The 20,315-nt window shown below is 54.6% G+C and overlaps 4 protein-coding genes across 4 annotated transcripts; 2 read left to right on the top strand and 2 right to left on the bottom strand.

Moving 5' to 3' along the window:
• Positions 1-5,223: 5,223 nt before the first annotated feature.
• Positions 5,224-6,754, top strand: BZA05DRAFT_472461 (pheromone A receptor family protein; the record flags this gene model as incomplete). Its single annotated transcript, XM_051488017.1, has 3 exons — positions 5,224-6,098; positions 6,154-6,628; positions 6,694-6,754. The coding sequence occupies exons 1-3, from the start codon at positions 5,561-5,563 to the stop codon at positions 6,752-6,754; spliced, it is 1,074 nt and encodes a 357-aa protein (XP_051341071.1). The 5' UTR covers positions 5,224-5,560.
• A 2,865-nt stretch (positions 6,755-9,619) lies between these two features.
• BZA05DRAFT_392108 (putative ssDNA binding protein) lies at positions 9,620-10,368 on the bottom strand. Its single transcript, XM_051483053.1, has 3 exons — positions 10,045-10,368; positions 9,898-9,983; positions 9,620-9,843 (listed from the first exon to the last, which is right to left on the bottom strand). Exons 1-3 carry the CDS (start codon positions 10,311-10,313, stop codon positions 9,776-9,778), a joined length of 423 nt encoding a protein of 140 aa, XP_051341070.1. The 5' UTR covers positions 10,314-10,368; the 3' UTR covers positions 9,620-9,775.
• A 2,743-nt stretch (positions 10,369-13,111) lies between these two features.
• BZA05DRAFT_246273 (uncharacterized protein) lies at positions 13,112-16,883 on the top strand. The gene is made up of 6 exons (XM_051479971.1): positions 13,112-13,658; positions 13,726-13,858; positions 13,918-14,135; positions 14,193-14,382; positions 14,436-14,442; positions 14,499-16,883. Exons 1-6 carry the CDS (start codon positions 13,355-13,357, stop codon positions 16,755-16,757), a joined length of 3,111 nt encoding a protein of 1,036 aa, XP_051341069.1. The 5' UTR covers positions 13,112-13,354; the 3' UTR covers positions 16,758-16,883.
• An 865-nt stretch (positions 16,884-17,748) lies between these two features.
• BZA05DRAFT_334753 (ABC1 family-domain-containing protein) lies at positions 17,749-20,188 on the bottom strand (the record flags this gene model as incomplete). The annotated part of the gene is made up of 4 exons (XM_051480739.1): positions 17,749-18,168; positions 18,218-18,876; positions 18,932-19,208; positions 19,274-20,188. 4 exons carry the CDS (start codon positions 20,186-20,188, stop codon positions 17,749-17,751), a joined length of 2,271 nt encoding a protein of 756 aa, XP_051341068.1.
• Positions 20,189-20,315: the final 127 nt, after the last annotated feature.

The following is a 20,315-nucleotide window of genomic DNA, read 5'->3' as shown; positions in this document are numbered from 1 at the left end:
ATTCAAAGTATCGGCCTAGCCGATTACCGCGCCGTGTCCGGGTTCATTGCGATTCTCCCAGAGCCATTTCTAAATTCGAATCCTGTCTTCCCGTCTTCCCGTCTTCCCGTCTTCCCGTCCGAGTCTAAGTCTGAGTCTTAGTCTGAGTGAGTTCCTCGCAATATCGTGCGTGCAGCGTGACTGTAAGCTGAGAGCTCGCTGCTGTTTAAAATTGCCCCCCTCAGATCTCATCGAGTTACCGTTACTTGGATTAACAAACAATCAGAAAAACAGACAGCCACGACTCGGCCAACGCTAACCGCCGATATCGATACGGGCGCCATGGACTAGGTATCGAGCGGGGAGAGAGAGGGAACCGCTGCACCCTTCACCTTCATCACAGACCGTTGTATGTACATACGGTATTACAGTATTGCGGTATTACGGTATTACAGCCTTGACTGGGATCCGGGGGGCGACAGCGCTCATGAACTGGATTTGTCCCCCGTGTAAGCGGAGGATTGCAGTGTCCAGCCAGTCCAAGACTCACGATATAAAATTTCCCACCCAGGCTCTGGATACCGGTATCCGTGGACCGTGGTGGACCATTTTTTTCTTCCTTCTCTCAGGGATGGAGCATGGAGATTGTGCAGGTTGTGGAAGCGCTGGGGCTCGCGCTTGGGCTGATGGGATGGGATGGGATAGAATAGGATGGGATTTGGTGGGATGAGATTGGATGGGACAAAATGGATGCTTGTTCCTCGTTGCTCGTTGGATGCCTTGGAACTACTACCGTATATAGCACCTGTGTAGGATGTAGGTAAACAGGTAAACATGTAAACAGGTAAACGGGAAGGCCTTCATCCACCCATAGAACACAAAAGGTTCTGGCGAGAAACTCAATGTTTCCAAATTCCGGCAAAGGGCGCCGCTGGGAAGGAGCGGGGTACTCTACTACCGTAGACCGGTAGTCTATACTATAGTCGGTGGCCCGGATATTGTGGGGTTTTACTGGGACGGCCCGCCACCGCCTTTCAACTTTCATGAATCATGTGTGCTCTTCCTCGCTCGTGGCGGACGGAGTCGCGCCTAACAAATTTTACTCTACACAAAATCTACACCATAGGCAAGAGCCGTAGTTACCAGGTAACCAAGGTCTAAGGCTGGTTATCGCCAGCGTGTATCCTGTCCCGTCCGGAAGGAAGGCATCTCCCACCTTCCACGTGCACCTTCCACCTTCTACCTTCCACCTTCTACCTACCACCTACCTTCCACGCAAAAAAAAGCAAAAAACTTCCGGCTTCCCCCCAGGAGCGATGATGAGACCGCTAGTGCTTCAGATCCTCCCCGGGCCTAGAGTATGTAGAGTAGAGTAGGTACCAGAGGACTGGGCTTTAGCCTCGGGATAAATGCGCATCGATCACTCGTGGTGAGGCGAGGGGTGGGGGGTGGGGGATTTGTCAGATCTGGAATCGAACTGCGCCGTTGACTGCGCGCGCGGGGGGATGAGGGCAAGCGAGGCAACACAAAACGTTCCGGTATTCTACATAATTTGTATGTACATAGATGGACTTTTTTGGAGGGGGGGGGCTTTTGTGTCATGGCACCGACCCGGCAAGCAGGTAGGCAGGGCAGGGCAGGCTCAACCGCGGCCCGGTATCGAGCGTTCCAAATTCCAAGGACAGCCTGATCTCGCCTTCCCCTCCCCGTACTCTACTCCGCCGATGACGCTTTTTTTCTCCAGCGTATATACCGGTATCACATCGTCTTCGATAACCCCAAGATACCTACCTACCTGCCTAGTTATCGTAATCCGAGACATCGGCTGAAGCCTGATATGACGATCCCCTCTCCTCCCCACGTCTAGAAGTTCCGTGGAAAAAAAATCAAATTCAATTATCCAGAACTGCGGGTACCCCCTCCCCATCTACTGACGGATGGGACGGATAGTGGACAGTGGACATTGAACAGTGTGGGCATCCGATCCGATACGCGGACGCGGAGCCGGGGTGAGTGCACTCGGAATATACTGCCTATTATACTATCATAGTAGAGTGTTCATTATTCTGAAGTACGTACAAAGGCTGGGCGATCCTGGACTCTGGAGGGGCGTGGCAGTTGCTGGAGTCGCGGAGCAGGTTTTTCTAAGATGGAAGTCTGAAGAGGTGTGGGTTGTGATATGAATGATATGAATGATATCATTTGTGGATCGAAGGGGAAGACTCAAAGGGGAACGGTTGGTTGGCTTTGGACAAAGTTTTAGCCGGTGGGTGGGCAGTGGGTGGGCAGTGGGCAGTGGGTGGGCACTAGGAGGACGTATGATGAAGCATGAGTGAAGAGGTGGGGTTCGAGATCTGATGCGGTGATGCTATGATCCCGAGCGGAATGTCGGTGACGGTATGGGGTGTGGTTGGGACGAGTGAGAACTTGTATGTACCACTCGCTCCACTCGTGCGAACGATAAATCTGCTCGAGGCCATGGAAAGGGTCTCTTCCGCTCGCTCACCCACAGGTGTGCAGCGGCGGCGGGGTTGGTGATATGTGCTGCGATATTCCCTCTATGGAGGGAAGCCGAATTACTAATTGAATACCGGTAGGTGATGGGTTGGAGTGAGGGGATTCCCGAGATCTGAATTGTCGAACAGACGCCGTAAGCTTTTGCTCCATGGAATGATCACTCGCAGTGAACACAACCATTAGGTAAACTGGCTGTATCATCCTGTCGCCCAGCGGCCACAGTGATGATACTATTTCAGTCGTCTCCCCAGTTCTGGATCCGCAGAGACTGGGAAAGAGGATGAATATGTGCTGGATTTGCGGATCAACAACAGTTGCAGGTTGCACGTGAAGCTGGTATAATTCAGAGCAATGCGGAGCACCAGTCCGCGCAAACCGATACGAAGCAAGGGATCACAGAGTTTTTGTTGCATGCATGCGAACCGCGATCGCAGCATGGTTGGAAACTAGAAACTTCTTTTGGCACGATCCAGAAAAACCGGGTGATTGCATGTGCACAGAGTATTAGCCCAGGCACCTATCATGGTAAACTGTTCGACCTAGCTCTACTATTCAGCAACGTTTACGACAATGTTCCCTACCCTACGCCTCTTCTCACCCTCTCCTGGACACCGCATCTAACTCTAACTCTAGCTCTGGCTCTATCAACTCACGGGAGATTCATATCCTTAATAGGTATTCGATTCTCACGTGCAAAATTCTCGCTTGCTAGGGATATTCACGACACGGAGTCTGTCTCCGCCGATTGTCAACACTAGTGAGCGTGCGTCAGTTCTTGGCCAAGCGTATGTACATCGGTACTTGATTGCTGTAGCCGAGGACGGGCGAGGTTGGTCTGTTGGTGAGGGAGCGCGGGGGTCGAGGCGCCTCTGCGTTGCGGCAAGCAGTGGTATGGAGCGGCTCATGTGTTATGGCGGGTAGCCCCGGTGCGGTCGTTGAGCATTGAATTGTTTTCTGTTGCTGCTTTTCTGTTGGTCTTGTCGGTCCGTCTCTTGTTCAACACATCAGACATTACCAACCACCGCAGATATTCCCAAAAGTTCACAGACCTCTTTTCTTCTCTCGTTTCAATTGAATCACGTTCTACATTTCTCGTACCCGTCGAGGGCCTCTCAATACTCGATTACTGCAGCTGAGGACGGGCGAGATCAGTCGGTTGGCGACGGGAAACCAGCATCACCAATCCAGGGCACACTCCAGGCTTCACGCAACGACCAACTACGCTTACAGAGATACCCGATAGGCACCTCGCTTCCGAGCTGATCGCTAGTGCGGTGATTAGTGACGAATGCACCCGGTACGACCGCTCTCTCCCGGGACAACCTTATCTGAATCTCCGGACAGCATGCTGCATTCCTCATCGAGCGCCAATCCTTCACTTGCTCTCGCTTGCCATTTTCGCGTAACCGACGGGACCCGGGTTGTAAGTTTGCTGGGTAACAGCCTACAAGCGCAATGTATGTAGGTATGCTTACCAGCTGATCGTAGTAGGCTCCCTGGCGTGAATTAACGGACCGAAAGGGGGTGTGCAAACTGCACGGACGCCATCACCACGGGGATCAGCTTGGATGATGAATCCGCAGGACGGAGAAAACATATTTTCCTCGAACCTATCGTACGGCTGCGGGTTAGCGGTGCAGCTTGCTTGCTGGATATCTGCAAGATGAGATGGGGTGGGGGGAGGGACTCAACGCCGTACCATCACATTTGAGAACGAACTGTGGATCCATCACATCGATCCCATCTCGTCCAGGTTGGGATTGGAGCCCCGCTTGCTGCTACTGCTGCCGTGCATCTAGCATGTTCGCAAACATCGAACTCAGCCCTTAAATCGCCGAGCCCACCAGCTGCCATCCGAGCCTTCGCTGTGATGAGTGATATTCCCTGATGCTGAGGCGCCGGAATGCGAAAGTCCAAATCCTCACAGAGGAGCGTGAAAACGGCCAGAGCTGAAGCTTCAGACAACCCCGCAGGGGTGTTGATTGCTCTGCAATCTCCCTGCAGCGGGAGGGTTGTTGACAGTCCCGCGGTTTCCTGCTCACGCTAAAGTCAGTTAGGATCCATGTATAACCCTACAAAAACGAAGATCTTTTACCGCATTGGGGTCTGAATGGGAACGCTATATGTGGCGCAGGTATTGTGGCGCTCACCAAACTGTGAGGAGGCTGAGCCTCGAGGTGCGCGAGCCAAGGCGAGAGAGCACGTGGCTCGGCAGGAAACGGGATGACGAATCGTCGGGGAGATGAAAAAGGGAATGAAAAACCGTCGAGATGATGATGGAGGTAATGACGAATCGTCAGGGAGACGAAAGATGAAGGACGAACCGTCGAGAGATTAGGGGAGAGGGTGAGAACGGATGAAGGAGGTGATGATGAGAGAGTCTTGAGGACAGGGAAAAGAGATGCGGGAGAGCAAGTGGGAGAAGGTTTCGAAGAAGTGTGAAGAAGAACGTTGTTATTGCGTACAGAAAGAAGAAGAAGCAAAGTGATGAACAGAAGTGAAAGAAGGAAGCTCTCGGCTTTGCTCTTGACTTGGTCGTCCTGCCAAGACGCCAAGTCAACCAGACTTAGGAGCCGAGACTGCAACCTTACGGCCGAGGCTGTCGTCACGAGGTTACATCTCACGTGACGACAGAGAACGGTCACATGTCACCTCCCATCACAAAAACCCGCTGCAAACTTGTCCCGCCACATGCACGAAATATATTCCGAGTTGATACTCGTCCAACTAGAGGTTAGTGGGGACGCCTGGCCATCCCATTCACCAGTGTCCCCGAAAATTCACCACCGACCCATGAATAGAGTCTTTGAGACTGCGTCAGGCAGCGTCCCAACGCAGCGACCGTGATGGCCCACCTTTATAACTTTCACTTCGTAACTTGATGGATTTCTTCCTTATACTCGACACATCCACCCGGAAACGACCTCCTTCTGATACTGAACTTCCGCTCGATATTCGACATATACAGTTCTTCAGCAACAATTCTTCGGGCCTTCTCTCGCATTTGTGACTGGCTTCTTTCCTAGTACCCCTCCACCCCATCTTCACCGACTTTGCCACAAACATGGTTGTTTTAGCACTGTACCGCATTTCGTGTGGCCTATCGATGATCCTCTGTCTTGTGCCTCTCAACTGGCATTGGCGAAACGGCAACATTCCAGCAATCGCTCTGATACTCTGGTTGGTACCGTACAACCTCTGCACGTGGGTCAATTCTTTCATCTGGCCGGACGATGCCTCCCTCTTGGCTGGCTGGGAGGGCGGAATCTACTGCGACATCCAAGTCAAGATCCTCATGGCCGGCTACACCGGAATCATCACGTCGATACTCGCCATCGCTCGGAATCTGGCCAACATCCTCTCTGACGACAATCCAATTGTGCGGACGAAGGCTGTGAAAAGGAGGGAAAACATGAAGGATCTGGTTATTTGCCTCGGCATCCCCATCTACATGATGGCGGTTCACTATGTGGTTCAACCGAGACGCTACTACCTCTACACCATCTCTGGATGCGGCGCGACCGTCGACAAATCTTGGCCTAGCATTATCATCATCTTCATTTGGCCTCCCATCACGGCGCTAGTCGCGTCCTACTACGCAGGTAAGTTTGATCACCACATCTCACGCGACGGAAGCACAGCTGACTCGTCGCACAGCGCTGGTGATATATCGTCTGCACAAATATCGCAACCGCTTCACCAGCATCCTGAGCAGTAGTACGTACGCAAACAAGTCGCGGTTCATGCGGCTGTTCCTTCTTGCGGTGATCCTCCTGATCGTGTTCCTGCCTGCAAGCGTCTACACCTTCTTCCTGAACATCAGCGACGAGTTCCTTCCGTACAGCTGGGCGGATATTCACGGCGAGGGCTGGCTGTCGATCGAAAAGATCCCGACCGGCAACGTAATCAAATTCGATCGCTGGCCGCCCGTCGGGGTCGGCTTCCTGGTGTTTCTCCTGTTCGGCCTGGGGAAGGATGCCGTGGCCCTGTACAGGGACTGGATCAACACCATCGGCATCGGGAGATTCCTGCCCGACAGGCTCATGGCACGAGAAAACCTGCATGCGAGAGCTTTTTCAATTCCCGGTTCCACACAGGACAGCACAGGGTCGAAAGGGAAGGCTGTGGACTTGTATGCTCCCCTCCCCCCTCCTCCTCCTTTTCCTTCAAATTCCAATCTAACATACCCGTCAACAGAACCACAACCCTCTCCTCCAACGACGACGGTGACTACCCCATCTGGCCCGCATCACACTAGCAGACAATACGGAAAGACTCTTGTTCACGGTCAGACTACTAGCTTTCCTGTGTTGCGTGGCGGGATAGCGGCGTACGGTCGTCAGCGTAGCCTTGCACCGTGGGTATATTTTACGTGAATATTGGAACGGTTTTGTTTGTTATAGTTTTCACGCATTTCCCGCTCTCGATTGCGAGTTTGCGACTCTTCTCGGGGGTAATGTGGTCTGATTATTTTGGTTATCCCTTTTTTGGGGGGCGGGGAGGGGGGTTGGCGATTGCTACATGTACATATAAGTTGAGCAAGCAAGAAGTATGTAACCACTTACCTCCTTCTTCCCACGGCTTGAAATTCCCCATCCACGTGCGTGTGTCCGACATCCGCTGGCGAACTGCAGCGCATATAAGTATATATGTACCTGTCTACATACATATTTCCGTCCGGTAACTACACCGCGGCAAACCTCCAATCCCTATCTCGGCCCCCATCCAAAATCCATGGCCCGCGTCTCAGATCGCCGTCCTGCGCGCTGCGCTGCACTGCACGGCCCTGTGCTTTGCCTTCCCACTTCCCAACCGATTGGCCAATACTTCGATATAGTCACCCAATCGATATGGCTACAATGTACATTAAGTAAGTACACAATCGATCTCGGATTCTTACCTGGTCAGTGGTCACTCTACGGTAGTACTCTAGTAGGTATATGTAATAGGTATGATCTATGTAGGAAGTATTGAGGTTGTATGCAGCCAGCCGCGCCGCGCCGCGCCGCGCGAGCGAGCAGGGACCCGCTCGACCCGCACGATGTCGGTAATGAGTGCTGGTGTCATGTATATACCTACGGTACCTGTGATATGCTTATATAGTAGAGTATGGCAGTTCGATCTGGTGGGACACATAGATAGGCTAGGGGTGACCGTGTAAATGAGGCAGGCGCGCGCATCGGGGTCGAGAGGATCATAGTATATCACTCTGCCCGTGAGCGAGAACGGGAGGGAAGGAGATGGGAGATGGGGAGGGAAGGGGAGGAGATGTGCCGCGCCAGTCCGCCCGTTGCTGCCAACCGTTGCTGCCGGCAACGTTCGCTTCGGCAACATTCGCTTCGACAGCAGAGCAGCGCAGATAGGCGTTCGTGGAATTTCCTGGCAATATACTGGCTACTACTGGTGTGCGCACTGCGCGGGCGGGTCCTCCGCGGCTGGCGAGGCGGCGGAGGGTGGCGAGGAGGAGAAGAGGATGGCGGTGGGCGGAGAGGTTGAGGAACACCCACTCTTCTTCGTGGCATCTCCTGACCAAGGCACAGCACAGGAGACGAGGCGGAGACGGAGGCTTGAGGCTTGATGCGTGGGGCTTTCTCTTTCCTTGATCATTCCCTTGGTGTGTTCTATCTAATCTGCACATCTTCTGGGCACGAGCAAGGCAGCCGGACATAACAAGCCTCTGCGGACTGCTCGCTGATATCAGTAGAGGTCGTGGTTGAACAGTAGAAGTGGAAGAAGTACATAGACAAGCAAACGACCACGTCACTACGTCGCTGCGTGTAGGTGTATTGCCATGATTTCGATAGGTCGCACGTAATCAACGATTCAACCAAAACAAAAAAGCCACCCGCCCCTACCACGGCGATGTACTTGGCTACATCTTAGCGATCGCCGAAGCCGCTCTCTGAGTAACATGTATGTGCTGCTACGGCGAAGCGCGGACGAGAATGGTGGCGGCGGCAGTCCTGAGTCCACTACCTACCGGCCGGACGGCGTGGATGCATACTGTTTATTGCAGCAGCAGCAGCCCGGTAGGGTAGATTCAGGCCTACTTCGCTGGTAGGACGTGGAATCCGATTGCGTGTACGACCCCGACACCGGTGTAGGAAAGGTGGAGAGATCTGTATATCTTCACCATACTATTACCATGCTTGCGTTGGTGGAAGGCCCGAGGACCATGGATACCTCTCGACCGCCCAATAGAGTATATAGCAAGCCCAATCCTCTGACCTCGTGCTGCCCACGGAGAAAGAGGCGTGTCGCATGGATTTGATGGTTCGGTAAGTGCGCGGAACTCCACTACACCACATCACACCGACAAATCACAATTTCTCACTCATCTTGGTCGCCAGTCGCCGGAGGGATTGACTTTAAATTGAGTTTTCTCCGCGGCACGGCAACGGGGGTATCAGGGGCTCGAGGAGTAGGAAGAGAGGCGGTTTGACCTCGGCCAGGTTGGACGGTGGACATGGAAACGGTGTGTGTGTATTGCATAATCTTGAGTAAAATAAAAATAAAGCGGCAACGGGAATAATGCGCAGCGCTATGTCCACCCTCTATCGCGTATAAGCTTTCGCCAACTGTCGACAACTATCGATAACCATCGATAACTATCGCCGCCTAGGATTAAGGAGTAGATAACTAGCAGATTGGCGGCGCCAGCGGCGGCGGATACCTGCGGTCAATGCGTGGGCCGAGCGCAAAGCTAACTTGGTAAGATTCGTGACCCAGTCACGGTATCTACCCAGGTATGTACCACGGGCACTCCTGCGAAGAAAGCCTGGTTTCCACAGCTCACAGTTTACAGAAAAAAAAACAGATGGAGCTATCTAAAGGCACGCCCAATTCCTCTGTATGTATGAGGGGTGGCTTACGATGACCATATCACCGTGTGGAATCGGAAAGAAGGGGAAGGGGGAAGGGAACGCCATAGTCTCGATGCGACAGCGAGCGCCGGGCGATTCAAGATTATGGGATCCTCGCCGTCTCGTCAGCCAGCCCGCAGTTTTTCGACTCGCATGTCACGCGTCGATTTCCGGCCGTTTTGGACGTGAGCTTGTGTTTGTGTTTGTGTTTCGTTTGTGTTTGTGCTTGTGCTTGTGAACCACGGTACACCTATAGATCAATCGATTCTTCGGTTTCGGTATCGGTATCGCGACTGTTGCATACACCTTGCTCTTGCTTGGCTTGCCATCAACTATTGTACAATCTTCATCCCGCGCGTGAACAAACGACACAGTCCGTCCGGCCCATCGTTTCTCCCTACCCGTTAGAAGTGCGTTTAGTGCTCCTCCTCACCCTCCTCCTCGGGAGAGGCTGACTTCGGTCGGGACAGAGCGTAGATTTGACCTGTACGGGATGTCAGCGGCGAAGGGATGGGGGGTGGAGGGGGGGGGGACGAACGCTGAGCGATATCAAAGCTAGTGACCGACTTGCCCTCGACGTCCAAGATCCTGGTCCGGATGTTTCCCTCGACGTAGACGAGAGTTCTATCGTTCAATTCAGCGCACGTACTCTCCACAAACAACCGGGAGGACCAGGCGTGCGCACCCCTTCCGCAGAGCGAGCAGGTAGTTCTTCGAGTACGCCTCGAAGGCCGCAACGCGGAACCACGAGACCTTGTCCTCGCCCCCAGACTTATACGAGCTGCCAACCGTGTACTTCATATACTCCTTGCCGTCGTTGGAGGTGGCCAATTCCGGGTCCGCCGCGAGACGTCCGATGATTGAGATCTTGGCCATGGTGCCGCGGGCGGACGAGGTGCTGAACGAGCGAACGGCGGACGCCGACGAGCGAAGGAACGTGTGCGTGGACAGCATGATGGCGACTTGTATGTATGTCTTTTGTTTTTTGGGTGGGGGGGTGGAGGGGGGGGAGGCGGGCGGTCGAACGGTGTGTGGGGATGGATTGATAGTGGTGGGAGGTAGAGGTTGGGGGGGTGGGTGTTGGGTAGGCGGGGAGTGGTGACTTGCGGCGGCAGGCAAAATTCTGACAGATGTTGAAGGTTCCAAATTTTGCTTGGATGCATTGGGATTGGCGCGACGGGGCTTGGCACTACCTAAGCGAGACCAATCTGCCTGGCCGGAGCGCCGAAAGGCTTCGTTTCAACGGATGGGGTAGGTATCAAACCCCTGACTTGTGGAGGTGAATGACCGCATCGGCATCGTCGTGACCGCTGGTGGCGGTGGATAGATATCGGCATTACGTCTCGGGCGTTCTCTGGAGTGGCGGGATGTAGATGCTGAAGACAGATCTCGAGTGCTGACGCTTGCTCGCAGCACGTATGTGGAGTATACAGCCTGCCCGCAGAAGTACCCCGCGGGGAGTGCGCAAGTATTCTTTGGAGCAGATGCTCGAGCGCACCTGCTATTGGACCGGGAGGCGATCATGATCGTGGGCATAGGCGTGAGCATTCGATTGAATGGATGGGATCACAACCCGGTGTTCCCAAGCTGCCGAATTTGGAGCCGCAAAGGAGGACGGGCTGCAGTGGAGGAGGAGGAGGACAGCACGACAGCGAGGACCGCGTAGCATCTGCATGTAGGATGATGTCGGCACATCTGTCCGTGCCAGTCTGGGTCTCGACGCTTCAAAGCGTAGAGTAAAGTGCGCTACATAGCAGATAGAGTACGGTACATACATGGTTCCATAGTAGTCCGCTCCAAGAGCATCACAACAGATCTACACTACCCAGAGTGGAGTCTGTATCGCGGCTTAAGCGACTTGTTCCTTCCTTCCAGATCCGGGGGAGAGTGACTCCATGGTGGAGAACGTCTGTGGACTCTAGTAGGTATGTGCACCACGCCACTCCACACTACTCGTACGGTAGTGTGCCTCTACCTCATACTCTAAATCGAGAGGGCTTTTTGGAATATCGGTGACTGAATGGCTTCTTTCCTGGTCCACGCATGGGCGTGCTGGCCACCCAGCCCGGGAACAAGCAAGGAGAAACGCCGCAGAGGTGGTTGTGGTGGTTGTGGTGGTTGTGGTGGTGGGTGGATGGAGATATCTGTTGGCTGGGACCAGTACCTAAGGCGCACCCTTAGGAAAAAGCGATTAATCACGTCAGCACCCAGCGATATCTATCCTCAAATCTGCACGTCAAGGCAAGCAGGCGGACAGGCTGGGGTTCGGCAACTCTGAGTTGTCCGTCGTCATCGGCGTGTCCGGTTCGCTTTCTCGGTCTCTCTCCCAGTCTCGTTCCGCTGCAAGCTTCTCTTCTGTTTTCTCCCTCTCGTTTTGGATGTGTTTGTCGTACAGTGCGCTGCGGCCGTGACGACGCGCCTGACGCCTCGTAGCATCTGCGTCGCGATCTGCTGAAGAGAACTGTGATACGACTGGGATGAACGCAGAAGAATGCTGCAACTTGCCGATAATTCGGGAAGCAAGACATCTCCAGAAGCCTGGGTCAATCAATTGAGCCGTGCAAGCTTACGAGGCGCGCACTGTTTGGAGCAGAGTTCCAATGATGAAGGGGATAGTGCTCCATGGAGCCGAGTTCCAACGAAGGGGGGTGGTGCTCCACTGCTCCATACGTATGAGGCTGCCACTATGATTCGTCGATGGCCCGATTCCTCAGCGGACCAAGGATCTGAAGAAGGTTTCATTCGACCGGGATTTTGCTTTTTCCCAGTTAAATTGTCCCCGGCCCAGCCAGTCTTTCGTCTTGTGTGGTTCTGACGGTATAGTACCGTACTCTATGCTGGGGCAGCACAGGAGGGCTGGACGGCATGTTCTGCACCTGCTGAGAAGAGTAAGTGCTTGCCGCGTCGATCGAGCAGTCTCCGGACTCCGAGGGGTCCACCGAGGAAATACGCACCTTTGTTCAGCGTGAGGGATGAAGTCGTGGGGCGGAGGAATAACTACTCTGATAATGAGGGGCGGGCGTACCTGGAGCCAGGTAGATGAGTGAGTACCAGGAGTTTCGTCTCGGAGTGTTTGGATGGTTGCACAGGGCCGGGCGTAACGATATGTTTGTAGGTAGATCATATGGATACTGGTATGGTACCTACTCTGCTGGTTAGTAGCGCATACAATGTTCGGCCGCCGTATTGGCACCATCATGTCTCGGCCCCCGGATTGGATAATACTTGGTTAGATATACCCATTGCTTCTTCTGCTTCTTCGTCAACACCTGCTCTGCCGTGCTCCCGTAGCCACTCTGCTCCCACCTCCAACTCCCACCTCCCCACCCTCCACCCCGTCCGCCGCCTCCTGTCTCTCTCTCCTGTCTCTCCCGCCTCTTCGATCGCTTCTTCAACTTCCTCACGTTCCATCCTCTGCATCGCTAGTTACCAGGTACTCGACAGGTATCTCGTGCCTATGCGTCGGCTTCTGCGTCTGTCTGTACAGATCATCCACTCATTGTCCTAGACGGTCCCCCCTCCAGCCCTTCCTGCAGTCCGAGCCTGACCGCCCTGTCCATACGCACGTTTCGTTGTTGTTGCTCACTCTTGTTGTGGAGCCCTTACCTTCCTTCCAATATCGATCCCCCACTGCCCACCATAGGCATCCATCCGTAAACCAAACTGTCGGCCGCAGATTTACTATACACCGAGCCTGCGACATTCCACCTTCCTTGATCTGCTCGCGCCTTATTTTTCCTCTTCTCTCTCTCCAGTCCCTCTCTCCGATTATTTTTTCTTTTCTTCTCCCTATTACATGTACGGCTCGGTATTTCGATCCTCATTACCACCAGTAGCCCGTTCAGCCCTTTGCACCCCCGCGCTCGATATACGCCAAAGACCGCCCTTCCTCCGCCGCCCGTTCGCAGATACGTACCTGCAGTAGGCGGCCGAGCTGTCTTGGTAGTAGTTACGACGCTATCTGCTAACCAGCTAACCCAATTCACATATCGATAATGCACTTTGGCCGTCCACTGATTTGCGCGTTCGTCGCTTTGCTGTTCTGCGCCTATCTGGGCTCGTGTGGAAGTTCGCCGGAGCTCCGGCCGAGGACGGCTGTCGCCTTGATACCACGCCAGGCTACTGCGAGTGGAGGAGAAGACGGGCCCACACAGACGAGAAGCTCGGGACCGCAATCGACGGTAAGGACGTCGAGTGACCGTGCAAGTAGCACATCCACACCCGCTGCCGATAGGTCCTCTTCCGTATCTGCGGCACCGGCAGCGTCCGGTACCGACATCTTCGAGGGTGGAAGACAAGGTCAGTAGTGGAGACGCTCCACTTCTTTTGGTACATATATCAGGACGGATTGGCTGATATCATGAAGATGAAACTTCGAGAGAGGTCTATGCCGGCGGCCTACCTATCCCGCCCAAGGTCACGCCTGGCCTCGGAGTCGCCGGTATATTCTTGATGATTGCTGGGCTGTGCTGCAGCTTGGTTGGGATCAAGATCAAACGGTATGATCGTCATGTATGGTCACTCACGCGTCACGAGTTGCTGACCTAAACCCTCAAAGAGTGCACATCTTCCTGTCCAGTGCCTATCTGGTCAGTCTGGCAGTCACGGTCCTGATCGTCTACGTCATGAACCCACCGGTTGGAAATGCAATCCAAGGCGCATACGTTGTGGCGGTGGTCATGACCGGTACCGCACTCGGAGGTCTGGCTATAGTATTCCCAGAAGTGACGGAAGGACTGGGATGTCTACTAGGAGGCTTCTGCTTGTCCATGTGGTGTGGGTATCCCCATACATACGTCCGATGCTGTGCGTCTGACTGACACCGCTTAAAAGTCTTGGTCCTGAAGCCCGGCGGCCTTCTTACTTCCGTCTACGGAAAGCTCATCTTGATCGGAGCATTCTGCCTCGTCGTCTTTGCCCTCGCATTCCATAGGGTCACGAGACCGTGGGGATTGATCGGATCGCTCTCCTTTGCCGGGTCGACTTCGTTGATCTTGGGGATCGATTGCTTTTCTCGCGCTGGGTAATGAGTTCCTACTCCTTTCTACTTGTATACATGTTGCTAACGTGGAACAGATTGAAGGTATTTCCTGTCGGAATGTGTGATGCCCTTTTTGAAGCTAACCGCTGGAAATGAAGGAGTTCTGGCTGTACATATGGGCTCTCAACGATAATCTCTTCCCGCTCGGCACCGATACATATCCCCACACCCGTGGAATGAAAGTTGAAATTGCTGCCATCATCGTGGTGTTCGCAGTTGGGGTTATGTCGCAAATGAAACTGTGGAAAATACTGCAGGAGCGGAGAGGGGCTAAGGATGCTGCGCGGCGACTTCAGGAGGCGGATCTGGAGGCTGTGGATGCCGAGACTGGCAGGAGGGTGGAAGCCGAGTACCAGGAAGAGAGGGGCAAGTGGGAGGCTACCTATGGAGATAAGGACAAGAAAGATGCCTCAGCTGCTGTTCGTCCGGTAACCGGCGGAAGCAAGACAGACTCTGGACTCGGAGATGACGAGACCAGAGCAAGCGGTGAAGTGACCGAGGGCTTTGGGCACATCCAAACGATGGGGAGTACGGGAGGAGAGTCTTCACGGAGGCATTCGGAATCACCAGAGGATCCGGATGGCATATCGACTTTAACGGATGATCAGGGTCTGAAACCGCCACAAAAGAGCGCACAGAATTCCAGAAGAAACTCATCCGAGGCAGCTTCTCGAAGGCATTCATCACAATCGTTACGACGGCAATCCACACAGACTGCAAAGGACGAGGAAGATCAGGATGCCGCGGAAAAGTCGGCGGGCCCCGTGGTTATCCCACTGCCGTTCCAGTGCGAAGGCGAGGATGACAACAGGAGCGAAGGATCTTCGGTAGCGGCCAGGGCAGACAACGATCATTTCTCGGTCATCATTGAAGAGCAAGAGGGGCTTGATATGCCGGTGTTTTCATTCAACAGGGCATCATGGGCGTCCAGTCTTGCGGCAACATGCGATGACCGACTGGATGAGGAAGACGACGGCTTACCGGAATTGGGTAGGAATTCTACCATACTCGACCCCAAGGATCTCGACCCCAAGGATATCGCTTTGCCGATGTCTCCGAGGGTTTCTATGCAGAAAGATGCAGTGGAAGGTCCATTCGCGGACGGTGCACGTACTTCTATCGACTCCCCGGAAGGTCCGGTTGATACAGCTTCCATCGTCACGCCAAACTCGTCATCCGCAGCCTCAAAGGGACCACCGCCTGTTCTCCCCCAAGACTTGGTTCCCGCTTCCTTCCCGAAGTCCAAAGCGGAATCGACAGCTTCGCGAGGAACTTTTGAGGTACAGACTCAGTGCTCGAAAGTTGTGAAGACGTATCGCACGAACGAATGGGCCAAACACCTAAGTGAAGCCGACAAGCCTGAGCTCGATGATTTATCCCGCCCCCAGGCTGCAGATGAAGACGATGAGCAGCCTGCGCACTTGGATTTCCAAGAGCTCCAGGGAACTACGGAAGGAGCCCCGAAGCCGGTCTCTCGGAAAGAAGCCAGAAGGTCAACGAGCTTCACTACACCATTGCCATCGTCTACATCTGCGACCGCGCCAACCCGTTCCAGCTTCCGCTCGAACTCTGTCCCGCTTCCGATTCCAGAGACCCCGCCAACCGAACAGTCTCCTTCTCCGCCGCCAGTTGCCCCCGAGCCAGTTGCGCATGCGTTCCCACCGTTCCCTCTGGTCGAACGTGCGACTTCCGCTGCAGCCCAACGGGAAGATAGATTCCCAAAGCAAGGAACACTGCTCGGTCAACGGGAAAACCTCGTCCGCAATAGAGCAAGCATCACCGCTTTAGATGCATACGGCGGCTCGTCGCCTTTAGTAGGCCCTCTACCAATTGCGCGGACCACTACCGATCCTTACAGATCGGCATCTGCGATGAATTTCGCGCCCTCACGAGCTCCCACCCCTCTGTCTCGGGGGGCCACACCAATCTCCCGTGTGGCTACACCCCAATCTCGTGGCTCCACCTCCCAGAGTCCACAGGTGCTCAGCGACGACATGCCACTTGCGGACCGCCAGCAAATCCTCCACTTGCAGACACGCCGCAGCTGGAGCTCCACACAACGCCACCCCACACCCATCCCACAACAGTATCATGACAAACGCACAGATGTTTTACACGCATTGAACGAAGGTCTACAGATGCAAGAGACTGCGGCAGCAGCACACCTAGTGGATCAGCGCCGCGCCGAAATGCTCGACGAGCGCAAACACGCCGCTGTTCTCGAGCGGCAGAAGTTGGCGCAGGGGAACCTCCGCGGCGGACTCATGGAGGAGCGCATGCGCCAGAAGGATATGCTCGAGCTCCACCAGGAGGCCCTCAGGAAGATGCAGCGCCAGGCGAATAAGCACGCTATGTAAGCTGTCGATGTTTTATGTTACGATATGGGATTGATGCGGTTGGGCTGGTGGGCACGGTGGCGGTATGATTCTTTGCTTCTAACTTCACTTTCACCTTCATTCCTTTCATTCTTTTCATGGCGCAAAACGGCGTCGTTGTTTGTCCATTCTTTTCGATTTTCTGTTGATGGTCCGATCCTTCTTTTTTCTTCTTTTTTTAGGGCTGTTTTGCATTCATTCATAATGGTCTTTTCCTTTCCTTTCTGATTCTGGTTACTGGGCGAGCTCCCAATTCTTATTCTTAATTTCGCGGTAGTTACAGCCCATGCCCATGATGGGCATTGGGGATTGAGGATTGATCATTAATGATGGATTTGAGAGGATGGAATGTATGATAATTTTGCTTTTCTTTTTGTTAGTTGGTTTTGGTTCTGGTGTGATGTAGGAAACGGTGGAATAGTGAATGATGGGGGAATCAATCAATCTACCTATTCTTCGGATTGAAGTGTGCGAACTTTGAATTGTTTGCGTCGAGGTTTAGGTCGAAGTTTGGGTGCACAGTGCGTACACGAGTGATATGCTCGAGCCGTTACGAAACGTACGTAATTGGAGTAACTCAGGAGTCGGACGTAATGGTTCAACTACTCTCTCCTCTGTCTGAATCTATAGGGGGAATACTGAGAGACTGCGAATACTGGTAACACTGACAGGCCGGACACCTATCATCATTTCGGCATATACATGAAAAATCACTCACCAGGTATGGGTTTGTGACGAGTTCGCCTTCGTCATCTGGAGTTATCCGGTGGGGTTACAGGTGCGGTAACTAAGGTGGGGTTTCCTCATGGCGGGGAGTTGTACATTTACCTATGTAGATATCGCTCTGTAGTCAATCGACAATTACAATGCATGGAGACCGAGCAGGAGTGACAATGCGTGTAGATTTCGTGCAGTGTCGTCGCGCCATATATAACATAATATACTGTACACCCCTCCTCCCCCATAGTCCCATCTACTCCCCCACCGCCTCCTCAAAAATCTCCCTACACCTAACCCTACTCCCCAGTCTCGCACACAGCAAGAAAGCCCCACTCAATTTCCGATGGAGACTATACGTCTCCTCTGGGGGAGGAGCAAGTCTCTCCCTGATCATGAGCGGAATCTGCTCCTTGACGCGATCCGTGACGGTCTGCTGGCTGAAATCGTAAATTTCCGGCGCGTCCTTCGAGAACGGCTCTGCGAGGGTGAGGATGCTGGTTACGTGCGCCTGCGTCATGGCCGAGGACTCGAGGCCCGTAAGGTACCCGAGCTGGACGGAGAGCGTGCGCAGCGCGGAAAGGTCCTTCCGTGAGGCGGCGCGCAGGATGGAGGTGTATAGCGCCGTGAAGTCGGCGGAAAACTCGCGCGAGGCGCCGAAGTCGAGGAGTTCGATCTAACGGTGTCAGTGGGGCTGGATAGAGCGGATGGAGGTTGTACCATACCTTCTTGTCGGCAGCGTTCCAGAGGAAATTGGTCCAGTTCGGATCCGTCTGCATGAACCGATATCTGGCGACCTCGCGGAAGCACAGTCCCAGGATCTGTGTCCCGATGAAGTCTCGTTCCTCTTGGCTTAGGTTCTTTATCGTTTTTGTCACCGCCACGCCCTGCATCATCTCCATGGTGAGCACTTGCGGACCCGACGCCTCGTCGAATATGCGCGGCACGCGGAACACATCCTTCTCCGCCTGGAGGATCACAGCGAAACGTTTGGCGCACTCCGCCTCGCGGACGTAGTCGCACTCCCAGCCGAGCTCGAGGCGGGCATTGGCGATGGTCTTGTCGAGATACAGTCCCTTAGGGAGCATCTTGGAGGCCGTCAGGAGTACAGCGAGGTTGTTGAGATCGGAAGAGATGGAGTCGGCGACGCCGGGATACTGGATCTTGATGGCGACTGGAATACCGTTCGAAGCCAGTTTTCCGGCGTGAACTTGGCCGATCGACGCGGCCGCCATTGGAACCTCGGAGAATTCGGAGAATAGATCGCGCCAGTTCGGTCCTAGGTTGGCGATGAGGACTTTGTCGCGCTGCGAGGCAGGCATGTAGTCCGCACTGTCCTGCACTCGGGTGAGAATCTCCTGTATCGGGGCCGGGAGAAGTTTATCTGCGTGTCGGTATCAGTGCCGGCCTTGCACGCATAAATTCTTAGTGGTCCATACCTTGAAAACTCATCATCTGCCCCAGCTTCAGGGCCGCTCCTCGCATCCGGCTGAGTTTCTTCACCATCCGCTCCACATTGGACTCACTAAACATCACGCTGGTAGCTGTATCGCCAGCGCCACCGGCTGCACGTCTGACCGATTCACTAGCTGCACCCCAGGCCATTCCTGCAGCGAGTCCACCATAATGGAACAGGCGTCCCACCCGTGACGATGGAACTCTTGAGGCCGTCATCTGGTATGGCGTTTCTACCGCCGGCTGTTGGGGAAGGGAGAACTCTGGGTCAGCCGTGTCGTGCGATCAGCATACGAATTTGCTGCATTCTCAGGGCCACAACGTACTTTCTCAAAGTTCATCTCCTTACGCACCTCTGCAGCGATCCCCTCGATCGCTTTCTGGTCAACTACCACCTGCTCGCGTTCTATTTCTTCCGCAACAGCTTTGACTATATCCTCCTCTTCCTTCCGCGATGACTCAGGTTTCGTGACAGGCTTCACTATATTCTCTGCACTCTGCTGCGCTCCCTTCTGCGGCATTTTCAGGCCAGGCTTGACACCAAACAGCCCCCTAGCCCTCCTGGACATAAACGCCTGATTCCCGAGCTCCTCCAGCTCCTTCTCCGCCTTCTCCTGCTGCGGCAACTCCCTCACAAACTCGCTGGAATTAATCCCCTCGGTCACGCCCCGCGGCTGCTCGGACTCCGCCGTTCTCGGAATCTTCGCTCTGGGCAGATTCGACAGCACCTGACTCGTCGTGCCATGGCGGAGATAGAACGAGTCCTCATTGAGCCCGCGGGTCAAGTCCTCAGCGCGGATATCCTCCTGCCCCAGCACGTCCGCGTGCGTCTCGGGCATCATCGGTGGGTCCGCGGTTTGCGACGGGATGCGGGTTTCGTAGGCTGCCTGCAGGCGCTTCGCCGTTTCGGGGGAGGGCGGGGCGTGCCGCCGGAGCGACGGCGGGGACTGGCTGATGCTCAGGTCGGAGCGAGGGGTGGGCGGCGGCGGCGGGCTCGTGCTGGGTGCGTAGTGGTGGTCTTGGGCTACGCCTTCTGGTTGCGTGCCTTGCGGCGGCGCCGAGGGGGTGGCTTCATGGCGTACGGGAACTGGCTGCGGCCGTTGCGAGGTCCGGCCGAGCCCGATGCTGCTGGTGGCCGCGTAGTGCGTGATCTGGTGCGAGCGGATCAGCAGGTGCTTCCGCGCTATCGCGGTCGAGGCATTGGCGATCGCGTAGAGGTCGAGGAGGCGTCGCGATGCCATTGTGGTGTGGAGTATCGTGGCGGCGGGGGGATCTTCTCGGGTGCGGAAAATATGTCCATGTATTTGGTGAGTTCCCCCCCCCCCCCAAGCCTAATACGTCACCACTGCCAACTTCGCAGCCAAACCG

The sequence above is a fragment of the Tricharina praecox genome, assembly GCF_024521635.1.
Source record: "Tricharina praecox strain CBS 144465 chromosome Unknown BZA05scaffold_7, whole genome shotgun sequence".
Lineage (NCBI taxonomy): Eukaryota > Fungi > Ascomycota > Pezizomycetes > Pezizales > Pyronemataceae > Tricharina > Tricharina praecox.
Note: the sequence above shows the minus strand (reverse complement) of the source record. Positions and strands in the feature narration are given on the sequence as shown.

Bases quoted from the DNA above. Each gene is read 5' to 3' on its own strand.
- BZA05DRAFT_392108 (XM_051483053.1), bottom strand. From the start codon at position 10,313: ATGCTGTCCACGCACACGTTCCTTCGCTCGTCGGCGTCCGCCGTTCGC. The intron at 9,984-10,044 runs GTGCGCACGCCT...ATTGAACGATAG, and splicing joins CTGCTCGCTCTGCGGAAGGG to AACTCTCGTCTACGTCGAGG. The intron at 9,844-9,897 runs GTTCGTCCCCCC...CATCCCGTACAG, and splicing joins TAGCTTTGATATCGCTCAGC to GTCAAATCTACGCTCTGTCC.
- BZA05DRAFT_246273 (XM_051479971.1), top strand. From the start codon at position 13,355: ATGCACTTTGGCCGTCCACTGATTTGCGCGTTCGTCGCTTTGCTGTTC. The intron at 13,659-13,725 runs GTCAGTAGTGGA...GATATCATGAAG, and splicing joins CTTCGAGGGTGGAAGACAAG to ATGAAACTTCGAGAGAGGTC. The intron at 14,136-14,192 runs GTGGGTATCCCC...ACCGCTTAAAAG, and splicing joins CTTCTGCTTGTCCATGTGGT to TCTTGGTCCTGAAGCCCGGC.